The 25,955-nt window shown below is 41.2% G+C and overlaps 1 protein-coding gene across 1 annotated transcript in view; it reads left to right on the top strand.

The window, feature by feature from the left end:
* Positions 1-25,955, top strand: part of ap1m1 (adaptor related protein complex 1 subunit mu 1) — a 103,280-nt gene that overhangs the window by 55,085 nt on the left and 22,240 nt on the right. The window contains exon 11 of the mRNA XM_060846409.1: positions 16,236-16,311. Coding sequence (XP_060702392.1) covers positions 16,236-16,311 — 76 coding nt within the window. The remainder of the gene's footprint in view (positions 1-16,235; positions 16,312-25,955) is intronic.

Here is a 25,955-nt window from a genome sequence, read left to right as displayed (position 1 = left end):
CCCCCTCCATATCCTTGTAACCCTGCATTTTCCATGGCTAGCCTGCACATTCCTGGACACTCTGGGTAATTCAGCATGGCCAATACACCTAATCTGCATATCCTTGGACTGTGGGAGGAAACCAGAGCACCTCGGATGGAACCTACACAGACAAGGGCAGACTGCGAACTCCAAAGACACCTGAAGCTGGAATCGAACCTGTGTCACTGACGCTGAGAGGCAGGAGTGCTAATCACTGAGCCACTATGCCGCTCATTTGTCAAGCGCCTCATCCCTGGGATCATTCTTGTAAGCATCTCTAGACGCTCTCCAATGCTAGCACATCTTTCCTTGTATACGAGGTCCAAATGCAGTCTGCTCTTGTGTCCTAGCCTTCTTGAAGTGAATGGTACCATTGTTAACTGCCAACTGAACCTGCATGTTAACGCTACTACAGAGGGATTGCTACGTCAGTAAGTCTAAGTTCCTGCATTTTTGTTGGTGTTGGATTTGTGAATATTTGAAGTAAATTCTGCTGTCTGTTAGGGAGCTAATTAAGGTATGCAAGTAGATGGAGAAAACTGAGATGAGGCAGAAAATTAACCATGATATTTGAGCACTGAGCAGGCTCGATTGGCTTGCTTCTGATCCTAATAACTATATTCTCATTAACATATCTCCTGGATTAGACTAGCGAGCGGATGCAGAGTGATCTTGAGGTTGGAAAATGGCATTTCCGTAGATTTTTTAAAAAGTTTCTATTTGACGAAAACCTGTAGTTCTTTTTTGATACATTCATAGGATATGGATGTCACTGGCTTGGCCAGTATTTATTACCCATTCCTAATTATACAGAAGGCAGTCAAAAATGAACCACATTGCTAGGAATCTGGGGTCATGTAGGCCAGACAAGGTACAACCATTTCCTTCCCTCAAGGACATGACTGAACTAATTGGGTTTTTCTGATAATGCTTTTATGGTCATCATTAGATTCTTGATTCCAGATTTTTTTAAATTCAAATTCTACCATCTGCCATGTCAAAATTTGAACCTGGAATATGACTAGGGTCTCTGGAATAATAGTCTAGTTGACAATATCACTAACCATCACCCCTCCAATCACAGGAATTAAATTTAATCTTTTTAGCTTTGTTAATTTGGTTTAAGTATTGTGTTGAGTCCACTACAAGCTGGTGGATGGGCTGACAATGATAGTGGCATCTCCATCTTGCACATCCCATTGTTTGTGTTTTGCTTCAAAATGTGTGTAATGTAACCCTTTTTTTAAAAAAAACATCTAAATCATGCAGTTTGAAACTGAATAAAGATCATTTACTTATCACAGTGGAGGGCTGCCACCTTTACTGGGCAATGGTTTGAAGGAGAATGTTCTTGGGTTACTGCAGTATCTAATCATCTCAGTCCTGAGGTGCTGCTTCAGGAGTTCCTCAGGGTAGTGTTTCAAGCCCAAGCTTCAGTTACTTCATCAGTGACTTTCCTACATCACAAAGTCAGAAATGGGATAATTTGCTGATGATTACAATGTTCACCACCATTTTTTAATTTCTGAAGTACTGGAGCTGTCCATGTCTAGTTGTAGTAAGACCTGGTCCGTAACCAGGCTTTGATTGATAAGCAGTGATTAACATTCACACCACACAAATGTCAGGCAATGGCCATGTCCCAAGGGAGAATCTAATGATCATTTCTTGCTATTCAATTGCATTATTCTCCCTGACTCCCCCACTCGCAATATCCTGGAAATTACCAATGACCAGAAATGAACTGGACCAGCCATAATAATTACTGTGTTCCAAGAAGAGCAGGTCAGAGGCTGGGAATGTTGCTTGGCTCCTGATTCACCAAAGCCTGTTCGCTATCTTCAAAGCACAAGCCTGGTGTGTGATGGAATATATTCCACTTGAGACAGATTTAACAACACAAGAGAAGCAAGAATAGCCCTAGTCAGGCCCACAGTGAGTGTTAAATTGGGGGAAAAAAGTTACCTTTGTGGAACAGGATCTGTTACTCCAATCATCGGCTGTGTTCTCACATTTGCCCTCAAGTTCCAAACCAACATATCAGCAGTAAACATAGAAGTGAAGCAAACTGTAATTGGAAGAGCAGGGTAAGGCGGAAACTGCTGGAGCAGCCTTCTGGTACTGTAATGTGGGGTCCTCGAGTGCAGGGTATTCGAGGCTGGGGTGTACTGAAGCTGAGAAGCCTTTTGCCAGTGTACCGAGGCTGGAGAGTTGTTTGCCAGTTCTGTCTTCCTCTCTGTTCTTTTACCATCTTCCCCTTTGTAGCCTTGTGCTACCTTGCAGCATCTCCCTGCCCCTCTTCTCGCTTTGCAGCCTTTCTTCTTCAACCTGGCAGTCTCCTCCTCCTCCTTACCTGGCAGACAGCACGAAGGTCTGAGGCAAGAGGGAAGACTGAGGGAAGTTTGAAGGCAGACTCCAAGGATTCTGCATGGGGCTGCATGGAGCATACGGGGAGACTGCAAGGCATTTGGGTGGGGGTTGGAGGGTGTAGAAAGGGGAAATAGGAAAGAGGGTGTGGATGCGAAGGATTGTGAAGGGGGGGTGGGGGGAGAACAGTTTTAAACCTGTCAACAAAGGAATACTGAACTAGGAGCCAGGAAATCCTTAAATCGCTGAGTTGATAGAGATTTCACACCTGTCAGTAATTTCTACACAGTTTATTACAATAGAAACAGATGTGTGCAGTGGATGCTCCTATTGTTAAAAAAAACTTCAGTTGAAATCGGGGATGCAGCAAAAAGGGTAGTAATTAAGGGAAAGTGATGGCCTTGTGAGACCAGGTAATGTTTTGGTGACCCAGGTTTGAATCCCATTGTGCAATTCAAGGCATTTGGGCCCATTGAGTCTAATGATAACCATTAAACCGTTATTGATTGTTGGAAAAACCCATCTGGTTTACTAATGTCCTTGAGGGAAGAAAACTACTGCCTTCACCTCATCTGGCCTACGTGTGCCTCCAGACTCTCAGCAATGTGATTAACCAGCCTCTGGGCAATTAGGGAAGAGCAATAAATGCTGAACAAGCCAGTGATGCCCTCCTCCTGCGAATGAATTTTTAAACCTTTTGCCTGGTTGAAATCTTTAAGCTTTGGGCAAATCTGGTGGAAACACATTAGCTGTGACCTCACCAGTTTGTGTATAATTTGATGGCAACATCAGTTAGTTTCCAAAACAAAATGGCTGTTGTCTTGTAGCAATTTAGATACTGTTATGAATGCTTTGCTTTGCTTTGTGTTCTGGCTTTAAGTTTAATGGAAGTTTTGTATTGGTTATTGATTAATTCATCTAATTGTGCTTATTTGAAAGTCCAATTACTGCATATTCAACACAAATTCCAAATGATTTTTGCTGTGACTGCATCACTGAATAACTGAGTTAGTAAGAATGAAAAAGAAATGCCTGAAGGTCAAAAAGTAATTTGCAAGAAGAGTCTCAGGAGTTTGCGGAAGAATACCTTGACTGTGACAAAACTGCTGCCTGGATTGGCGTCCCCATTCACTGTCCCAGCTTCCAGTCTCTCCACTACCAATGCACAGTGACGCCAATGTGTATTGCATACCAGATGCATTGCAGCAATTCACTAAGGCTGCTATGACAGCAACTTTCAAACCTGTGACCTCTACCAAATAAAGGTCAAAACCAGCAGGCGTGTGGTAACGGCATCTGCAAATTCCTCTCCAAGCCACTCACCATTCTGATTTTGGGCCCTCTTGCTGTTCCTTCACTGCCTCAGCGTCAAAAGTTTGTAACTCCATTCCGAACAGTACTGCTGTGGTTTAAAAAGGCAGCTTCTTGAGTGCAGTTAAGGATGTACAATACAAGCTGGCTTGGCTAGCAATGTACATTCTGCAAACCCATTTTTAATGGAGGATTTGTCCAGAAGTAAACTAAGAGCGCTTTTAAACAGGAGTGACTTTTTTTGCATTGTGGATACAACTGCATTACCATAAATTTGCCATTTTTGTTAGTCTTGCGGTTCATACACTTCCTGTGATTATTTTCCGTTTTGAACTTCATGTGTAAACATGTCACTCTGTAATTGCCTTCTGCCTGTGAAGGTGCTGCATTGCAACTGCAACTGTAATTGTGGGCATGATCAGTTTTCACCGGCAAATTCCACCATAAATATTGACATGAGAGTTTATAATGAAAAATTCCATCTTTTTAATGTTTGTAATATTGCAAATGTGGATCAAAAGAAAGGCATTGAGGCAACAAACGAGTGAAATGGGTCTAATTCAGTACCTCTTTCCACCTGCTAGTGCAGGCTCAATGAGTCAAGTTTTTTTTGCCTGTTCTGAGATTTTATATAGAATGTAAGTAAGGATTGATTATAGGTAGTTAAAACAACATTTCAAATATGTCCACATATTATTGCACAATTATTCCCTACCTGCCCCATAAATCAACGTTATGAGAACTGCTTAATCTTGACTACCTCCGCGATATCATAGAAGATCAGTTTTACTAGATGAAAATAATTTGCTTTCTGTGTGCAGTATATAATATTGAAGTGGTTAAAGTTCACTGAGCAAGTTTCTAATGCCAGTGTCAGTGTCTGCAAGAGGAAGTAGCGGGGAGAAAAACACTTTCATTTGTAGGCACTGGTGCAAAAAAACCATAAAATTTGCATGTTGATTTAATCAAACGTGCAAAAATTGAGATTACATTTGGGGAGATCCTTTAGTTCCTGTTTGAAATGAACCAATTATACCTTCTCTCTCTCTCTCTCTCTCTCAAGCTAGAACTGCTCTTAGCACAAAACTTTTTTTTCACACTCCAGTATTATTAATTCTGCCATCAACGTGCTGCATTCAGCATGCCCACCACACAACAGAGATAAATATTAAAAAAAACAGATTATGTAACTCAGGCTGTCCTACTACAATAGGACATTCAACACAGTCTTGGTGAACTAGTAATGGCATTTCATCATATAATCCACTCATGACCTGTTGCCCTAAATATTTGAGGAGCAATAATTATGTCCCATATGCATTGACATTAAAAATGTACAATTTGGTATTTTCGAATAGCCTTTCCATGCTTCCCAAGATTACTTTAATGTTGCTGTGGGAGTAGTGATGCTTTGGCTGCTTCCCTACTACCTATGTGATAGCATGCCCTATTTAGAGCTCCCCTAATGGTTTGTTTGTTAGGTTCATTGCTTAATCTGACACTGAAGTTCATTAATGATTCATATGATCCCTGGGTTTTGTTTAGATGTCATTGCAGAGAGGAAGTGAATTTAGTGTGTACCTGCCTTCCCCCCCCCCCCCCCCCCCCTCAATTCAGCATAACAGATTCATTTTTTTTTACAAAGGCATGTTTTAATGCGGAGATTCTAGTGCTGAAATGGCTGAAGTTTATTAAGGATACCTGTGTTGTCTTTTATCCCCTTGATGTGGAAGTGCCAGTGTTGCACTGGCGTGGATAAAGTCAGAAGTCACACAATACCGGGTTATAGACCAACAGGTGTACAGTCTTTGAAATCACGAGCTTTCAGAGCACTGCTCCTTCAGAGGGTGACTACACCTGACAAAAGAACAGTGCTCTGAAAGCTTATGATTTCAAATATACCTGTTGGACTATAACTTGGTGGTGTGTGATTTCTGACTTTGTCCCTTTAACTGAGGATTTTTTTGATTAGTAGTGGTTGAAGGGTTATGGAGAGCAGGCAGGAAAGTGGAGTTGAGGCTGAGATGAAATCAAATGGTAGAGCAGTCTCAAGTAACTTAATTGCCAACTCCTGCTCCCAGTTCTTATGTTCAATCTAGTCTCCTCCATTCACCGCTAATTATGCGTTCTCTTTTACATTGACACGATCTAAATCAGATGAGGTGTCCAATTTGTGGAGCACTACCTCTCTGTCCACAGGACTGACCCTGACCTTTTAGCTACTCATTCCTGATGAAGCGCTTATGCCTGAAACGTTGATTCTCCTGCTCCTCGGATGCTGCCTGACCTGCTGTGCTTTTCCAGCACCGCACTCTTGATTCTGATCTCCAACATCTGCAGTCCTCACTTTCTACTACTTTGAATAAGACAGGCAGGAGGCTAGAAGAACACAGCAAGTCAGGCAGCATCAGGAGGTGGAGAAGTTGATGCTTTGAGTGTAACCCTTCTTCAGGACTGAGAGTGGGAATGGGGGAGCTGCAGATAAAGTGGGTGACAGGGGCAGGATGGTGAAGGTGAAGCCACGTAGAGGGTACGTAGGAGAACTGAATCTGGTTGGTGGTAGGGAGCAGTGGAAGGGATAGGGAGGGAGGTTATTTGAAATTGGAGAACTCCAATGTTGAGTCCTCCGGGCTTTCGGCTGCCAAGGCGGAAGATGAGGTGTTGTTCCTCCAATTTGCGCTGTGGTTCGTTTTGGCAATGGAGGAGGCCGAGGATGGTCATGTCGGGAAGGGAGTGGTTGGGGGAATTGAAATGGGCAGTGAGTGGGAGGTCAGGTCGGCCCCTCCAGACCCGATGCTCGTGAACCGTTCCCTGAGTTTACATTTGGTCTCCCTGATGTAGAGAAGACCACATCAGGAACACCTGATGCAGTAAGCTGGGTTGGAAGAGAGGCAGGGGAACCTCTGTCTCACCTAGAAGAACTGTTTGGGATCATGGGTGGAGGTGAGGGTGATGGTGTACCGGCAAGTTTTGCATCTTTTCTGATTGCAGGGGAAGGACCTGGGGGATCGGGGGAGAGTGGCGCCAATAAGGACTGTCGAAAGGAATGTTTCTTGTGGAGGGTAGAGAGGGGAAGATATTCTTGGTGGTGGGGTCTAGTTGGAGTTGGCGGAAAGGTTTAAGGATGATGTTTTGGATGCGGAGACTGGTGGGTAGTAAGTGACCTTTCAATAAACTACCTTGCTGTCATGTTAACATTACTGACCAGGCTTTTTGCAATGCTCCAACAAAGCCCAGTCCAAGTTCACTTTCTACTTAAGCATTTTACAGCCTCAAGGTCTCAATTTTGAATTTAATAACTTAAGCTGACCACATTATGTCTATTGTTCATTTTTCTTGTATTGCAACTCCCCACAAACAGCCTTTTCTGTGCCTGTTTACTTTCTACTTAGTAGACAGGACCTTTTCTCCTTGTTACACTTATTTCTATCAATTTCACATTGTCTTTGCTCCTTTTTGCCATGATCACCAATCCTTTTTCCTTTTGCATTGGGCCACTACTTCTAATAAAAGTATATATTAAAAAAATTCTAATCCCTTTCTATTCTGAAGAAAGTCACTGGACTCGACATTAACCAGAGACGCAGCTAGGCTTGCTGTGTTTCTCCAACATTTTCAATTGTCAGAGTTCCAGCATCTGCAGCAATTAAGGTATTTCCTTGAGCTTGCCCCCATTATGGGTAGCCCTCAGAAACTAGTGCATAGGCTGAGCCATGAACAATGGCTATGTTGCTAAACTAGGATCTCCACCTGTGTGTTTTGACACATCCATGGCATCAAGAGAAGTATAAAGTGAAACGTGGAGGTGAAAACTTATAACATGATATTTCCAAAATGTTTTAAACTCCAGGATTGCCATTTTAATGTATTTTTAATCAACCTGTTTGGACATGTTGTGACCCACCACTGGGGCAGGTAGGGAATAAACTAGGACATCTGGCATAGAGAAAAGAGCACGACCACAAAATCTTTGGAATACCAGTTTAAACATTGGGTTTGCTAATCAATTAAAATTTTGAGTTACAAACTGCAGCAAATGTAGGAATTTTTTGTCTGCTTCCCAGTCACATCCTTTTCTCTGGTATTATCTTACAAGACATCCTTCAAATGTTAGAGCTTTGTAGTTTGAGCCAAAGTTAAACATGATTTTCACAGCTGAGTGCTTGTTAATTTTTCCTAAATGTGTGGGATTTGTTGCTAATGTGCCAAAGAGAGAAGTTAATTGCAAGCTGCAATATAAGGTTTGCCTGCACTGACTGCTGTCTCAGTATTGACAACGGTTGACCGGGTTGGCAGCACTTGGAGGTTCTGTGTATTTATATTACAGACCACAAATACTATACCAGCAGTGCTAATCAGTAAGCGGCATTTAGTTAGATTATACAGTGGGGGAATAAAAGATCTTCAAACCACATCAGATATATGCAGGAAAAAAAAATGAACTCAGGGCCCCAAGTCATGTGCCATATTGTGGTCATGCAACTGATGGTTGGAGGATAATTCAGCCATTACCATCTTCTCACATTGTTATGTCAGTAACTGAATTCCAGGAAACTCGGGTTCATGGTAATCATGTAAACTTTCAGAATTTCCAAAGGATGACCAATTAATCTGGTTAGCAGTGCTTACGATGTTCTTGCTTTGGCTTGTCATACAGAAACCTGCTGAATGGCTTCCTTCTTTGCTTATTATGTTTCTAACTTTGTACCTCTTAGATGAGGTCTAAGGTATGAAGGGTTATTGAGCCAAGGCAGATTGACAGAGTTAAATGCAAATTACCCATCACTTCTTTCGGGGGAGGAACAGATTCAAGGGCTCAGTGGCCTTTCTCCACGTTCTCGTATTCCTGCTAATGTCAATGATCAAATCCTGACTTTAGTCTCACAAGCTATGAGAACAAGCAGTTTCACAGAGCGACATTTGATGTTCATGTGCAATATAGCACAGTTTTATGCTGGGAGACTCGCATAAAGTACTTAAAGACATTTCACAATGCTAAAGGAGGCTAGCATTGTACCTTGAATGACACCTAGATCAATGTCTACACTATGTGAGGGTGGGAGAGAAAGTGGAATGATGCATGAACAAAGGAGGGAAGAAACATAATCTTGGAAATTCTGCAGCGCCTTCCCTAAATTCAGGCTATTCCAAAACATTTTGCAGCCAACGAACTGCTTTTGAAATGTGGTTGTTGTTACAATGCTGATTAAATACAAAAGCAAATTTGTGCATAGCAAAGAAGCACAAAGACCAGAAATTTAAGTCTCCAGATAACTTTTCTTAGTGATGTCCTTTTGTGGAATAAGTATTGATCAGAATAACGGGAGAACTTTTTTGTTGCTCTTCACTGGTCACTGGTGGAAGAAGCTCCACAAATGATGAGGAAGTCCAATGCATCACTGCCATCATCACTCAAACGTGTGGGGTAGATAGAGTCAGAGACTGCAACAGCATGGAGACATGTCCTTTGGTCCAAACTGGTCCATGCCAACCAAAATGTCCATTAATGCTAACCCCATTTCCCTGCACTTGGCCCATATCCTTCTAAACCTTTCTTATCCATGTATTTGTCGAAATGCTTTCTAAATTGTTAGATATACTCGCTTCGACCACTTCTGCTGGCAGCTCATTCTATATGCGTACTACCCTCTGTGTAAAAAAAAAAGTTGCCCATCAAGTTCCCTTTTATTCTTTCCCCTCTAACATTAAACTGATGCTCTTTAGTCCTTGATTCCCCAACCTTGGGAAAAAGACTGAGTGCATTCACCTTATCCATGCCTCTCACAATCTTATACATTTGGAAGGAGAGTGGGGCTTCCTACAGCTGTAAAGAGAAAGTCCTAGCTTGTCCAATTTCTCCCTATAAGTCAGACTGTTGAGTCCTGGCAACATGCTTGTAAATTTCTTCTGCGCTGTTGTCGGTTCAATAACATCCTTCCTATAGCAACGTGACCAAAACTGGACACTACTCCAAGTGTGGCCTCACCAACATCCTATACAGCTGCAACATAACTTCCCAACTTTATACTCAGTACCCTGACTGAAGGCCAGTGTGTCAAAAGCTACCTTCACAGCCCTGTCTACCTGTGACTCCACTTTCTGAGAACTGTGAACCTGAACTCCAAGGTCCCTCTGTTCCACTACACTCCTTAAGGCCCTACCATTTACCATGAAAGTCCTACCTTGATTTTACTTTCCAAAATGCAAGACCTCACATTTCTGTATATTAAACTCCATTTGCCATTTCTTGGCCACCTTCCCCAGCTGATAACAGTCCTATTCCAATTTCTGATAACCTTCTTTCATGTCTCCGATACCTCCTAGTCAAAAAGTGTGGCACTGGAAAAGCACAGCAGGTCATTCGGCATTGGGGAGCAGGAGAGTCAATGTTTTGGGCATAAACCATTCATCAGGTATGTTCCCCTGTTTTAGTTGTCATCTGCAAACTTGATTAATCATGCCTTGTACATTTTTATCCAAAGCATATAGATAACAAACGGCAATAAGCCCAACACTGACCCACTGGTCACAGGCCTCCATCCAACCCAACATCCTTCCATTAATAGCCTCTACTTCCTACCATCATCCAATTTGCCAGCTCCCCCTGGATTCCATTCCAACCTTCCCGAGCACCCTGCCATGTGGAATCTTATGAAAGGCCTTACTGAAATCCATAAAAGACTACATCTGCTGCCCTCGTCAACCTTCCTGGTCACTTAATCAAAGAACTCGTAACAAATTTGTGAGGCATGATCTCTGACACGCAAAGCCATGCTGACTATTCCTAATCAAACCCTGTCTTTCCAAATGCACGTATATCTTATCTCAGAATTTTCTCAAGTATCTTACCTACCACAGATGTTATGCTTATTGGTCTTAGATTATCTCTTTCTCTGCTTTCTCCTGAGGCCCTTAACGTCTCCGATGTCAGTCTTCAGCCTATTTAGTCCGTATAATAATAAGAAATGACTGAAGGCAGTTGATACTGCAAAGGCAATGGGCCCTGACCACATTCCAGCAATAGTACTAGAGACTTTTGCTGCAGAACTGACTGCAGCCTGAGCTAAGCTCTTCCAGTGCAACTGCAACAATACAGAAAATTGCCCGGTATATCCTGGACACGAAAACCAGAGCAAATCACTTGACGCTATTTGACAAGGTGCTGTACAAAAGGCTGCTGTGTAAAATAAAAGTGCATGTAATGTATTAGTATGGATAAAAGATTGGTTAACTGACAAAAAAGCAAAGGGGGGATAAATGGATGTTTTCCTGGTTGACGATCAGTGGCTTATGCTGTGCTTCAGGGATCAGTGTTGGGACTGCAGTTGTTTATAATTTACATGATTTAGAATTGAGGACGAAGTATAGTTTGTCAGAATTTGCAGATGACACTAAAATAAGTGGTAGAGTAATGTGTACAGAGGATACTGAAAGTCTGCAAAGAGATATAGGAAGGATAAGTGATTGGGCAAGGATCAGGCAGGTGGAGTACAATGTTGGTAAATGTGAGGTCATCCATTTTGGTAGGACTAACAGCAAAATGAACTATTATTTAAATGATGAAAAATTGCAACATGCTGCTGTGTAGAGACACCTGAATGTCCTTGTGAATGAAATCAAAAGTTGGCTTGCAGATGTAGTAGGTAGTTATGAAGGCAAATGGAATATTGTCCTTCGTTGCTAGGAGAATGGAGTTCAAAGTAGGGAGGTTATACTGCAGCCGTATAGGGTGCTGGTGAGGCTACACCTCGAGTACTGTGTACAGTTTTGCTCTCCTTATTTGAAGAAGGCCGAAGAGGAGGTTCACTAGGTTGAGAGGGTTGGCTAATGAGGAGAGACTGAGTAGATTGTGATTTTGAAGAATAAGTGGGGATCTTAATGAAACATACAAAATTATGTTGGGAATAGACCAGGTAGAAGCAGGGAAGATGTTTCCACTGGAAAGTGAAATGAGAACTAGGAGGCATAGCCTTAAACTAAGGAGGAGCAGATTTTGGATGGAGTTGAGGAGGACCTTCTTTCAAAGAGTTGTGAATCTGTGGAATTTCCTGCTCAGTGAAGTGGTGGAGGCTTCCTTGTTGAGTGTTTTTAAGGCAAAAGTACATTTTTGAATAGTAAGGGAGTTAAGAGTTATGGTGAGTGGGGGGAGGGTACATGGAGCTAAGTCCATGAAAAGATCAGCCATGACCTTATTGAATGGCTGAGCAGCCTTGGCAGGCAGATGGCCTATTCCTGTTCTTATTTGTTACGTTCTTATGAATCCAACCAAACCAAATAATGGCCTATCAGTTTATTCTCATCATCACTACAGTGCTGGAAAGTGTCAATAACAATTCTATCAAGCGGTGCTCACTTAATGAGCTAGGTCCTGATCTCATTACAATCTTTCTCCTAACATGTTCAAATGAAGTTGAATTCTAGAGGGGTAGTAAGGGCAGCTGCCCTTGACAGAAAGACAGCATCTGACCAAGTCATAGAGATGTACAGCATGGAAACAGACCTTTTGGTCCAACCTGTCCATGCCAACCAGATATCCCAACCCAATCTAGTCCCACTTGCCAGCATCCGGCCCATATCCCTCCAAACCCTTCCTATTCATATACCCATCCAAATGCCTCTTAAATGTTGCAGTTGTACCAGCCTCCACCACATCCTCTGGCAGCTCATTCCATACACATACCACCCTCTGTGTGAAAAAGTTGCCCCTTAGGTCTCTTTTATATCTTTCCCCTCTCACCCTAAACCTATGCCCTCTAGTTCTGGACTCCCCGACCCCAGGGAAAAGACTTTGCCTATTTACCCTATCCATGCCCCTCATAATTTTGTAAACCTCTATAAGGTTGCCCCCTCAGCCTCCGACGCTCCAGGGAAAACAGCTCTAGCCTATTCAACCTCTCCCTATAGCTCAGATCCTCCAACCCTGGCAACATCCTTGTAAATCTTTTCTGAACCCTTTCAAGTTTCACAACATCTTCCCGATAGGAAGGAGACCGGAATTGCACGCAATATTCTAACAGTGGCCTAACCAATGTCCTGTACAGCCGCAACATGACCTCCCAACTCCTGTACTCAGTACTCTGACCAATAAAGGAAAGCATACCAAACATCGTCTTCACTGTCCTATCTACCTGCAACTCCACTTTCAAGGAGCTATGAACCTGCCCTCCAAGGTCTCTTTGGCAGCACACTCCCTAGGACCTTACCATTAAGTATATACGTCCTGCTAGGATTTGCTTTCCCAAAATGCAGCACCTCGCATTTATCTGAATTGAACTCCATCTGCCGCTTCTCAGCCCATTGGCCCATCTGGTCCAGATCCTGTTGTAATATGAGATAATCCCCTTCACTGTCCACTACACCTCCAATTTTGGTGTCATCTGCAAACTTACTAATTGTACCTCTTAAGCTCGCATCCAAATCATTTATATAAATGACAAAAAGTAGAGGATCCAGCACCAATCCTTGTGGCACTCCACTGGTCACAGGCCTCCAAATGTGTGGCATCATGCAGTCCCAGCTAAACTGGAGTCCGTGGGAATTGGATAAACTTCTTCACTTATTTGGAGTCATACTAGGCACAAGATATCGTTGTGGTTATTGGAGGTCAATCGCTGAAGCTGTCTGATATCTCTGCAGGAATTCCTCTGGATTGTATTTTAGTCAAAACTATCTTCGTGTCATCAATGACCTCATCGTTATCAGGGCACAACTGGAGATGCAACAAGACCTGGAAACATTTAAGCTTGTGCTAATAGGTGGCAACTAACATGCATGTCACATAACTACCAGCCATTGATAATCTTCAAGAAAGCTATTGCCCCTTGATGTTGTTCATCATTATCTGTTAAGCCTGTAAAACAGCAAACTGCAAACACCAAAGAGTTATTTATAACTGGGGATAGAGCAATTGCTCGCCAGTTGTACTGAGCCCAAGTCTGAACCCTGCACGGGTCAAGTCTTTTATTTGGCAATATGTTCTTTCAAAGCCAATTACAGAATAATTTACTTCTTTAAAAAGTTCATTTTGTTGCACCTATAGTAAACTGTAAATCAAGTCTCTGTTCAGACTAGAAGTTTAAAATGCTGAAGCTTCAGTTTAGTGGCATTACCATTTCTGAATGCCTGTATCACCCTGTTGAATTCAGTTTAGCTGAATTGGAACAGCTGTTGCTACAAGATCTGGAATAGAAGGCTGAAATTTCTAGTATAACTAATTCCCCATCTGTCTGCTCAAAGCCAATCTATAAGGCTCAACTCAGCAGTGTGATGGAATGCTCCCAACTTGCTAAGATGAGCACACTAAAGCACAACATCCAGGAAATCGCAACCTGCTTGATTGCCACCATCACCTTCAACATTCACTCTCTCCACCACCAATGCACAGTGACAGCAGTGTTCACCATCTACATGATGCACTGTAACAAGTCAGCAAGACTCTTTAGAAGCACGTTCCAAATCTATTACATCTACACCTAGAAAGATGCGAACAACAGATATGCTACCACCCGCAAGTAATCCTGCAGGCCACACACCGTTCCTTCATGGTCAAAATCCTGGGAACTCCCTAACAGCACTGAGAGTGTTTCTGTCCTTAAATTACACCAGTTCAAGAAAGCAGCTTATCACCACCATCTCAAGGCCAATGAGGGATGAGCAATAATTATTGACTTGGCTAGCTTTCCCCAATATCCTATGAATGAATAACAAAAAAGCATTAATGTCATGATATCTTTGTCCATGTGGATGGATAGAGGGGACTTGGTTAAATATCATCTCCAAAAGGCACAACCTTCAGTACTAAATCAGCTTGGATTATGTGTTGAAACCTCAGGAATCTGGGTTTGAATAACCCAGAGAAAGTATTCAAGTAGCTAAAACTTAATAGAACCAAGTGATTGTTTGAGGGAGGGGGTGGTCCCTGAAGAAAGTAAAATAAGGTACAAGTTTTGTATAATTTTAAACTGCATCACTTTCAGCCAGGTGTTTGTTTTCCATTTCCTACTTTCACAAATACCAGACCACATATCTAAATCAGAGTTGGGACTTTCATAGCTTATCATTTAAGGACAGACTTCTAAACTTATCAAACTAATTTAATTTGATGTTTCAGAGCCTTCATTTATTTTCACTCTTGAGACATAGAGTGCTAAATGTAAAGTCTGTTAAACAGCAAACTGAAAACACAGTATAGAGTTACTTATAATTGAGAATAGAGTAATCGCTCACTGGTTGGACTTAGTTCAAGTCTGAACTCTGAATATGTGAAGTCTTTTATCTGGAAACATACATTCTTTCATAGCCAATTACAGTGTAATTTACTTTTTAAAAAGTCTCATTTTGTAACATCTTTAGTCAACTAAAACAAAACTCTCTTTTCAGACCAGAAATTTAAAATGCTGAGGCTTCAGTTCAGTTGGAGTGGGTATCAAAGGCCTCTCTGATCTCTGCTAAAATTAAACATATATATTTGCTCTTGCTGTGTTTACAAAAATAAATGTGGTTAGTCTTTTTAAAAAAAAGCCTGTGGAGACTGAAGTGACCTCTGCCCTGAAATCATGTGGTTCAGTTGGTTGAATGAGTTACCAGAACCACCTCCTTAGAGCTTTCAAGAAACCACCTTTCTGGTTCATCAACTCGATCTGGAGCTGAGATTTATATTGCAGATCAAATTATCACCAGCCCCAGCTGCACACCCCAACCTACTCAAAATAAACCCCAGAGAAATCTATTCTTAGTCTATCTTTTGCAATCAATTCTTTTAGCACATTTTCATTTTCAGTTTTCACAGTGCATACCTTGCCTCTACCTGATACATATCTGTTTATTGAAGGAACGGTGCTTGAATAGGCACTTGTGCAACTGACTGAACTGGACGAGGTGTGTCAAATGCAAAGTCATCTAGGTCAAAGTGTGTAAATGACATAGAGAAGAGAACAGAGAATGGAGCAATCTCCTAAAATTTATAATCCCTGTGGAGACCAATATTGGAAACAACCAAATTTAATAAATGACTCCAACAAAAAGCCAATGATTCAAACCAAAATCAATATTGAATATTAGCCACAAATCATGATCAATTTATTCATAGTAGGTGTGCAACAAAGTTATATCTGATGGATTTACAGGGTAGTCTGTTCAACATAGATGGCCACAAAGCTCTGGACCAAGCTAAAATTCCAATTTTTCTTCAAAGATTTAGTGAGTGAACCTCCTGGAACAGCAGTTCCTAATTGACCCATTTTAGAACATCATTGTGGAAAGAGGGGATGGGTGGAGAGGAGAGGTTGTGGCTTCTTGCACACCACATCTGATTTTTTTTCTTTTCCCGCTCTGCTATCATCGCTGTAATGTGCTCCATTCATGTTCTTGAGATAGCCCTTGCCCAGTTTAGGTAATGACAGCTGGAAAAAGTCATTCTATTTTATCAAAACATCTACACATGGCCTTCACTCTAAAGCTTGCAAAGCAAATCTAATGGTAGTTAAAAGGGGAGTGTGTTTGACCATTTTACCATGAATCTATTTTCATTTGGTTAGGTTCGTTACTTGAAGATTATTGAGAAAAGTGGCTACCAGGCTTTGCCATGGGTTCGTTATATTACTCAGAATGGAGGTAAGGAACATGCATATTTGTACCTCTGATGCTGACTCTGAGATTTACAATTTAATTTCAAATGTTAGTTTAATCCAGTACGGAGTGGACTCCATTGAAGTAATAAAATAAAATACAAATTTAAAAGACAAATTTCTAGCAACACAACCCTTCTGTCAGTATCTGCCCAAATACTCTGCCTGACCAGCTATGTGTTTCCAACAGTTTCTGTTTTCATTTCTATTAGAGTTTTTCTATGATATAAAATATTTATGAGCAGAACCTGCAATTTCGTAATGAAACATTCCTGAATATCTCCTCTATATCCCTGATGTATTATAATTTTGCTGGACTGTTCGCTTGCAAGTGGTGAAAAGATTTGTTGACTGAGTGCAACATAAAATCTGAAATAGAGTATGTTTTCTATTTTAATCACTCAAATTAAAACGTTGTTTTAAAAATGCACCAGTTTTATATTGAGAGGTAATTTAGCTTCATTCCCATATTGAAAGGCAAATTGTTTTTACCTTTAGTTTCAACATTTGGTGTATTGCAGTCACCATGGTTAGTTCACTGCAAAGCCCTGTCCAGATTTCAACCATACATTTCACCGAGTCATATACTGCTCACTACTGAAATTGTAATAATTAGTACATTTCTAAATCAGGATGATCAAAGTAGAGGATTATGTCAGACAGCTGCAATTCATCCTTGCTCAATGAATACAGAAGCTATTTCTGTATGTGCATTGGAGAATGGTGTACTGCTGCTGGATTGTAACTACTATCTCAACAGCTGGTACAGTATATCCATTATATCCAATAAATGAGCCTCAAAACAGCCAATCCAGAATATGTGTTTAATTTAACTTTATCGCAAAAATCTGTAGTTACTTTCTACAAATTTAATCTAACTTGTGTCACAGAATAATAGGCTTAAATGCATACATTGATCTGCTTTTAGAAGAATTGATACTGTTACAATGCAAATTTAATCTTCCCAGTTTCATGGGACTCTGTTATTTTATAGCATAACACATGCATTTACTTAAGTAGAAATTGCAGCATAGTTTCTGGTCATTTGGCCCAAGCAATCTGTGCTGCCTGATCATCCTGCATAATCTTGTGGTCCTGTCTTGTATAGCTACTGTTACAACTGTGACGGGGAATACACTGGTCCAGCTCTACCGCATCAGGAGTTGAGAGCCATTAGTATAAATGTTTTGATTTGATCACTAAATTGGCCAACCAATCCCTTTTGATACTGCAATCCAGAATGAAAAACAATTCACCAGATTTCCTTAAATAACTCGAGCATAATCATTTTATTATAAAACAAAACTAATTTCTTTTTAAAAAAAAATGACTGGCAAAACCATTGAACATCCAAGCTATATTCCAGAATTAGAACGTCATCAGCTTTTCATCCCAAACAGACACACTTTGACAACACAAAGGGCAGCACAATAATTATGCAGTGATATGTTTTAATAGCGCAAACAGGAAGCGCTCTGAAAGTCAAAAGCAAGAATTTCATGGACTCTCAATCTTTGTGACAAAATAAAAATGCTGATAGCCACAAACAACCTTCAGCCTGAATAGGAAGCCACTGGGTTCTCGGTCTTGGGAAAGTCGCTACAGTTCAGCTTCTCAAACTTTATGTAAGGTGGTCAAAAGACTGAGATATGGAAACTTTGAGGTTCCCAATTAATTCAACTAAGAGAGGAAGAGAGAAACTTGCTTTTCTTGCAAGTTTTGATGTCTTGGACTATCTGGATCCATAAAAGCTTTTTAAAACAGAAACAAAGGCTGGAGCAGTAACCATCAACAAGATGCCCATAGTTTCTTCCAGAGCCGGGTTTTTTGAGCAGTTCGTCAACTAACCCTGTACTTAATCTCCCTAAAAATGTTTGCTTGGCTGCTTTTTCCAAAGTCACGTCATTCTGACACTTGGCAGGGGGAATCCAGCAGGGGGAATCACGGCTCATGTCAAACTGTTGATCTCGTTCTTTGATTTCAAGTGTCCAAGCCATTCAATATCTGTTTCTTTTTCACGTAGTCCACAAATATGGATATGTCATCCCAACACTACTCATAGCCTTCCTTTCTGAAGCATTCTCTCTTTTCTGCCCGTTCTGTCATTCCCTCTCTTTGTTTTCTCTGCGTTCCTTTTCCCGTGCTTGAGTTCTATCCTGCTCTCCCTTAAGTTACATGAGAATTAGGAGCAGAAATATGTCATTCGACCCTTAACCTGTTCTCTCTTTCTTCTTTCTCATGATTTCTCTCTACCTTTTTCTCACTCTTGCTAGCTGTTTCTCTTGCTGTCAATATCTAAATCTTCAAAATTCAACTTGGTTTCTATTAAAGTTCGATATTCACAGCACCAGAGTGAGGTTTCTCTGACCCTAAACAGAAGAGGTATCAAAAAGTTTTAACAACAGATCTTGACAGTGAAAACTTGAGGACTGTTTAGGTCATTGGGGTAAGCAGGTGGTTGTTGCATGAGATTTCTGTCTCTGTTGGTGACAGGCTTAAATACTATATTTATTACTGAACACAGTGATTTCAGTTTAACAACATAAAACATAGAATGACAAAGTGTAATTTAAAAGCCACCAATCCTATCTCTCCCACAGACCTGTTGAGAAGGTGCAGAGTATTACTGGGTACCTTGTTCTGCATAATGTACTATGGTTTAAATTTTTTTTCACCCTAAACTGCTGAGGTTAAGTTGTTTATTAATGTAATACTCAACCTGAAGTTTCCACGTTCTTTTATGACACCTGTTCATTTCCACTTCAGTTTTGATTTGGGGGGGGAATTAACCCTTAACAAGAAACTAAGAAGTGAGGGGAGGGCACTAATCGTTGAGTTTTTGAACCCATTGTACGAGTGTGGTATTTCATGGTGACTGATGGTTTGCTCGTTCTATGGACATTGTTAAATAGAATTTCGTAGAGGTACATGAATTGTATTACCGTCAAGCAGACCATAGAGCCTATTAGATTAGACTTACAGTGTGGAAACAGGCCCTTCGGCCCAACAAGTCCACACCGACCCGCCGAACCGCAACCCACCCATACCCCTACATTTACCCCTTACCTAACACTACGGGCAATTTAGCTTGGCCAATTCACCTGACCCGCACATCTTTGTGACTGTGGGAGGAAACCGGAGCACCCGGAGGAAACCCACGCAGACACGGGGAGAACGTGCAAACTCCACACAGTCAGTCGCCTGAGTTGGGAATTGAACCCGGGTCTACAGGTGCTGTGAGGCAGCAGTGCTAACCACTGTGCCACCGTGCCGCCCACAACACTATCTTACACATATGTAAGTTTACGCTCCCCATATTCCAACCTTCTTGATTTAATCATATCAGCATAGTGCTTTGTACCTTCTCCACCCCCTTTTGCATTTTTAAATATGTTCCACTTGAATCCATCCATTTTATTTGCCTCATTACTACTTGCGCTGGTGGAAATCCATATTATTAACACTCAGGCTTTAGAAGTTTTCCTAAATTCCCCATTAAGTTTAATAGTGACTATTGTACTTAAGACCTCTTAGTTTTGGAACTCTTGTGAGGAGAAGTATAGTCTTTATTTCCAGACTGTCAAATCTTTTCATAATCTTAAAGATCTGTATTCGGTCAAGTGGACTTGTAGAATTGTATAGTATAGAAGAGGCCCTTCAGTTCATTATGTTTGTACTGCCAAAGCTACGCTAAATCCATACAAGTCCAACTTTCTTGGACTAAGCCAATAGTCTTGAATGTTATGACGTAACAAATGCTCATTGTTGAATCTTGTGAAGTTTCCTGCCAAAGCTACCCTCAAGGGCAGAATTTCAGACTTCCACCATCCACTGGGAGAAAATGCTTTTCCTCAGCCCCCCACTAAATCTCTTGCCTTTTGCTTTAGAATTATGACACCTTGTTATTGACCCTTCGACAGTGGGACAAGTACTTTCTATTCACCCTCTCCATGCTCTTTATAATCTTAATCCGGTCACCCCTTAAGCTGCACTGCTCCAAAGAAAACAGCCCAAGCTTATCCGAACTCTCTATAGCTGAAGTGCTCCATCCTAGGGAATATCCTGGTGAAGCTCCTCTGCACCCTCTCCAGTGCAATCACGTACTTATATAGTGAGGAGACCAGAACTGCAGACAGTACTGCAGCTCTGGCCTGTACAGATTTAACATAACCTTCCTGTTCTAATAATCTGTGCCTCAACTGATAAAGATAAGTATCCCATATGGCACCTAAACTACACCATCAACCTGGCCTCCACCTTCAGAGGTTTGTGGGCAAACAGCCCAAGATTCCTCTGAGCATCCTTGTGTTCTGCTGTTCTTCGAGTACTCCCTTGTCATGTTACTTCTTCCAAAGTGCATCACCTCGTTTGAACTGTTGAAGATTAATATTACTCTTTGCATACTGCTACCCCCAGTTTGCATTGGATGTCAAATCTCATCAGATGAGATTGGAAAGAAATGAAACATGTTTTTAAAAAATCTCCCTTTTAATAATCTGTAATAATGTTATATTACCTGTAAAATACCACTAACATTTCTGTCATGGTAAAACAGAGGGCATCTGTGCTTGTTCTTTAACAGAACCGCTAATGGTTCCTCCTCCCCTTCTTTCCACCATCCTTGCAGGAATAAATGTCAAATTGTAACAAAACACTAAGTTTTGAGAAAGAAAAATCTCCTCATTTCCCCACTTTTGTTTTAAACTTGGTCTGTTATTGCAGTTAGGCCGATGATAAATGTACTATAATTGGCCCATACTACTCAGAAGAGGGACTAGAGTGTTCCCATTGCTCTGTCCGGAATGTGTATGTGTTCACCAAGTAAGGCAAAACCAGCATAGGTCTTTTAATTGTATCCTTTGGAGACACTAAACATTCAATCCTGTAAGACCATAAGACATTGGATTGAATGGTCGAATTTCTGCTCCATCGAATTTGCTTCACCATTCGATCATGGCTGATAGGTTTTTCAATCCCATTTTCCCACTTTCTCCCCAAAACACTTGATCCCCTTGCCAATCAAGAACCTATTTACCTCTGTTTTAAATATTCTCAATGACTTATCCTCCATAGCCTTCGGTGGCAACGAATCCCATAGATTCATACACTCTGGCTAAAAAGATTTCCCCTTATCTCTGTTCTAAAGGGTCTTCCCTTTACTCTTGGGCTGTACCATTGGGTCCTCGTCTCTCCTGCCAATGGAAATATCTTCCCAACTTCCACTCTGAAACTTACAGAATGCTGAACTGCTTAGACAATCAGATCCCCCTCTCATCCTTCTAAACTCCATCGAGTATAGTCCCAGACTGCTCAAAATTTCTCATACGTTAAGCCTTTCGTTCCTGGGATTATTTTTGTGAACCTCCTCTGGACGTGCTCCAGGGCAAACACATCTTTCCTGAGATGTGGGTCCAAAGTTAGATTAGATTCCTACAGTGTGGAAACAGGCCCTTCGCCCAACAAGTCCACACCGACCCTCCGAAGAGGCACCCACTCAGACCCATTTCCCCTCTGACTAATGCACCTACCATGATGGGCAATTGAGCGTGGCCAATTCACCTGATCAGCAACGCATCTTTTGACTGTGGGATGAAATCGGAGGACCTGGAGAAAACCCACGCAGACACTGGGAGAATGTGCAAACTCCACACAGACAGTCGCCCGAGGCTGGTATTGAACCTGGGACACTGGTGCTGTGAGGCAACAGTACGAACCGCTGAGCCACTGTGCTGCCCAGAGTTGCTCATGCTACTCTAAATATGGTCTGACCAGAGCTTTTTAAAGCCTCAGAAGTACATCCCTGCTTTTATATTATAGTCTTCTTGAGATAAATGACAACATTGTATTTTCCTTCCTAACAACCGGCTCAACCTGCAGGTTTAACTTAAGAGAAACCTGGACTAGGACTCCCAAGTCCCTTTTGTACTTCAGATTTCTGAATTTTCTTCTCATTTAGAAAATAGTCCGTGCCTCTCTTCTTCCTACCATGACCTCACACTTTTTCTCACATTGTATTTCTTCCGCCATTTTTTTGCCCACTGTCCTAACCTGTATAAATCTTTCTGCAGCATCCCTGCCTTTTTAATATTATATGGCCCTCCACCTATCTTTGTATCATCTGCAATTTAACCAGAATGCCCTCAGTCCCTTCATCCAGATCATTAATGTATAAAGTGAAAAGTTGCGGTCCCAACACTAACCCTTGTGGAACGCCACTAGTCACTGGCTTCTATCCTTAGAAGGACCCTTTTATCCCCACTCTCTGCCTTCTGCCAAACAGCCAATCTTCTGTTTGTGCTAATACCTTGCCACTAACACCATGGGCCCTTATTTTACTCAGCAGCCTTCTGTGTAGCACCTTATTGAATGCCTTCTGGAAGTCCTGATAGATAACATCTATTGGCTGTCCTTGGTATAACCTGCTTGTTACCTTCTCAACAAATTCTAACAGATTTGTCAGACATGACCTCTCCTTGATGAAGCCATATTGACTTTGGCCTATTTTACCATGAACCTCCAAGTATTCAGAAATCTCATCCTTCATAATGGGCTCCAAATTTTACCATTGACTGAGGTCAAGCTAATTGACCTATAATTTCCATCTTTTGGTTTACTCCTTCCTTAAACATTAGCAATTTTCCAGTCCTCTGGGGCCTTCCCTGACTCCAGTCATTCCTGAAAGATCACCACTAACATCTCCACTATCTCTTCAGCTTTCTCCCTTAGAACTCGGGTGTGTAGCCCAACTGGTCCAGGTGATTTATCCATTTTCAGACCTTTCAGTTTTTCTAGCACCTTATTCTTGGTGGTGGCCACCATACTCATCTCCGCCCCTCAACTCTCTTCAATTTTTGTGTCTTCTACCGTGCAGACCAACGCAAAGTACTTAAACAGTTCCTCAGCCATTTCTTTCTTCTTCATTGCTACTTCTTCAGTATCGTTTTCCAATGGCCTCTACCTGTATGATGGTGATTTGAGTGTTGATTGGAGTCTGTCAGAGTGTACTCCACATTCAAGAATTAGCAAGAAAGTTGCGACTCTTTCTTTCATACAATCTTCTGTCCCCTTTACTACTTTCCTTCAGTGTCTCGGGATCTTTTCTCAATCATCCAGCAGGAAACATCCATCGGTATGGTGGGGATTCTTTCCCCAGGGTTTGTCTTCCCTACTCCCTGAATCCTCTCAATTAGAAATTTCAAATAAAGTTATACAAAAGCAAGTGAGTTTTGATTTAGTCCTGAAACTAGAAATTAAACTAGACCCCTCCCCTCCCATCCAAATAGCACCACCTTTTGATTTCAGGTACTTCCTGCTAGAGTGCAATTCTGCTTTCTTGTACAGACAAGGAACTGATCGGATTTCTGAAATTGGCTGCTATCTGTAAATGGGACTTTGCTTTGGGTTTCCTGGGTTTTGAATTCTGGGCATTAAAGAAGAATAATTAAATATTTTTAAGAATAGGGCAAGGTTATTGACTCAGCCTTGTCTGTTCCATTTTGTAAGATAAGTCTTTTTTGTTTCCTCCATATCCTAAATCTGTTCACTTCAGAAATGTTTTCGGCACCCTTCCTGCTAACTGATTCCACAAGGCTTCCTTTTTTCCACTTATTTTAACTAAATGTCTGACATTTGAATGTTAAATCATTGTGAATAATTATTTGGTCTTACTTTGCCAATCTCCCTTTGTCAACCATATACGTGTTACCTAGTTTACAATTCAAGCCTGTTTTTGAACAAAAGCCAGCTTAACATTCTTTTGAGTCTCCTCCGCTTAAATTTCTGATGCCTGAAATTATTCTGGTTGCTTATTGCTGCAACCTCTCAGGACCTTCTGGTCATTTCACAACATCCGGATAGATTCATCCAGCACCTTATCTACTATCAGTACAGTTGCCTTAGATCCGTAACTTGTGGCTGTTTTACACTTAATTGAAAGCGCTATATAGTAAATGTACTCAGAGTTAAGTAGTCCATTGGGATGCTGCACTCCAATCTGGTTGCAATCTGGATGCAGTCTACTGCTTTTCCATTGCGTTTTCTTTTCTGTTGGGTTAATAAACTAAAAGTCCTGATGAAAATTTTGCAGAATGCAGCTGTTATCTGCCTTGTTGAGTAGATGTGCTGGCCCAGGTGGTATAGATCCAGGAAGGTCTGAGATTCAGTCCCTGGCTTGTATTGAGTTAGCTAATTCCTGCCAAGTGTCAGGGGGCACACTGCAATTCACGTCAACACCCTTGGAAGCAGGAGCATGTATTTTCAGCCAGGGCTCTCATTCCTGAGAGCTATATTGTATGGCCAGTTGGCTGAGATATAAGAAGATTGCTAGCACCTGTGGGGCAGTACCACAGATCGAGTTAAGCTGTGAAGATGGAAGAGAAAAATTTAGCAAGAGGAAGGAAAAGAATTCTGCCAAGTAATGGATGTGAAACAGCTACAGAATAATTTACTTGAGGCTATTGACCGCAGGTGTAATCGAGCTGTATGGTTTGGGTATGCTGCTGCCTGGAATTAGGAATTATTTCACACTCCATTGTCCATTTTTCAGACGTCCTTCATGTGATTTGGGTGAAACCAAATAGAGATGATGTTATGGTAGCAGAAGCTTTACTCCAATGGCTGTTTTCTTTAGAAACACATCTGATCTGATGTAGCATTTTTCTATTATGGCAGAGCCCACATGCTAACACAGAGCAGGTGGACATTCGGTACACACCCAACAGCTGTTGTTAATGGGACATAACAATATCGAGTGCTGAGTAAAAGCCATTAGCAGTTGGTGGATATATTGGAAAAGTCCTCTGCTATATCAGCAATAATCTTAAGGTTTGTTAACTTGCTATCGTTTGTATGCTTTATCAGGAATCTGCAGTGATGCTCAACATTCATCATCCTCTGAAACTCTGCTAGCACTGCAAAAGGGTTTTAGATTTGTGGACCAGTCCAGCAATAGCACAGATTTAAAATTCTCGATGCTGATTTCATATTCCTCCACATTTTTACCCCTTCCTCTCTATGAATGTTCTGAAATCTCTGCATTCCTCCAATTTTATCTTTTGTCTACTTTGATTTTTATTGCTCTAGTATTGGAAGCCATGCCTTTAGCTGTACATCTTTCTCCCCTTTTGGAGAGAGTTGGGCCAAGCTTTTGACCACTTGTCTTGATATTTTATCATTGAAAATAGAAGCAACTTGTGCTACTTTGCTGTGTTGTCGGCATTATGTAATGGGACATTACTGAATGCAATATTCATGTGATCTAAACTGACAAGTATACACCCATGATTGACCACACCAAGACTTTGTGTTTCTGGAGACTGCAAGCAAACTCTCTCTTTAGATGAGTTTGTCCCTCATCCTATTGTTTCACTTATTATCCCAGTTTTCTACATTGTGATGAAAACAGCTAAATGCTGTCTCTGCAGGGGTACATAATTTATGGCAACATATTTATGGCATAATAGTCTCATTTAAAAGTAAAACTTTTGGAAAACATTTTTCATGTTTCCTGTTGTGTTTTTGGGTGGTGAGTAAAAATATGACCTCGGTACATCCAATGCAAGAAAGCCAGTGAGTGATGCCTCTGAACTCCTGCATATGTGTTTTGTCTGTATTTTCTTTTATATAGTTGGA

This window comes from Hemiscyllium ocellatum, chromosome 28, assembly GCF_020745735.1.
Source record: "Hemiscyllium ocellatum isolate sHemOce1 chromosome 28, sHemOce1.pat.X.cur, whole genome shotgun sequence".
Lineage (NCBI taxonomy): Eukaryota > Metazoa > Chordata > Chondrichthyes > Orectolobiformes > Hemiscylliidae > Hemiscyllium > Hemiscyllium ocellatum.
The sequence above is the reverse complement of the archived record's forward strand: the minus strand, read 5'-3'. Positions and strand labels throughout refer to the sequence as shown.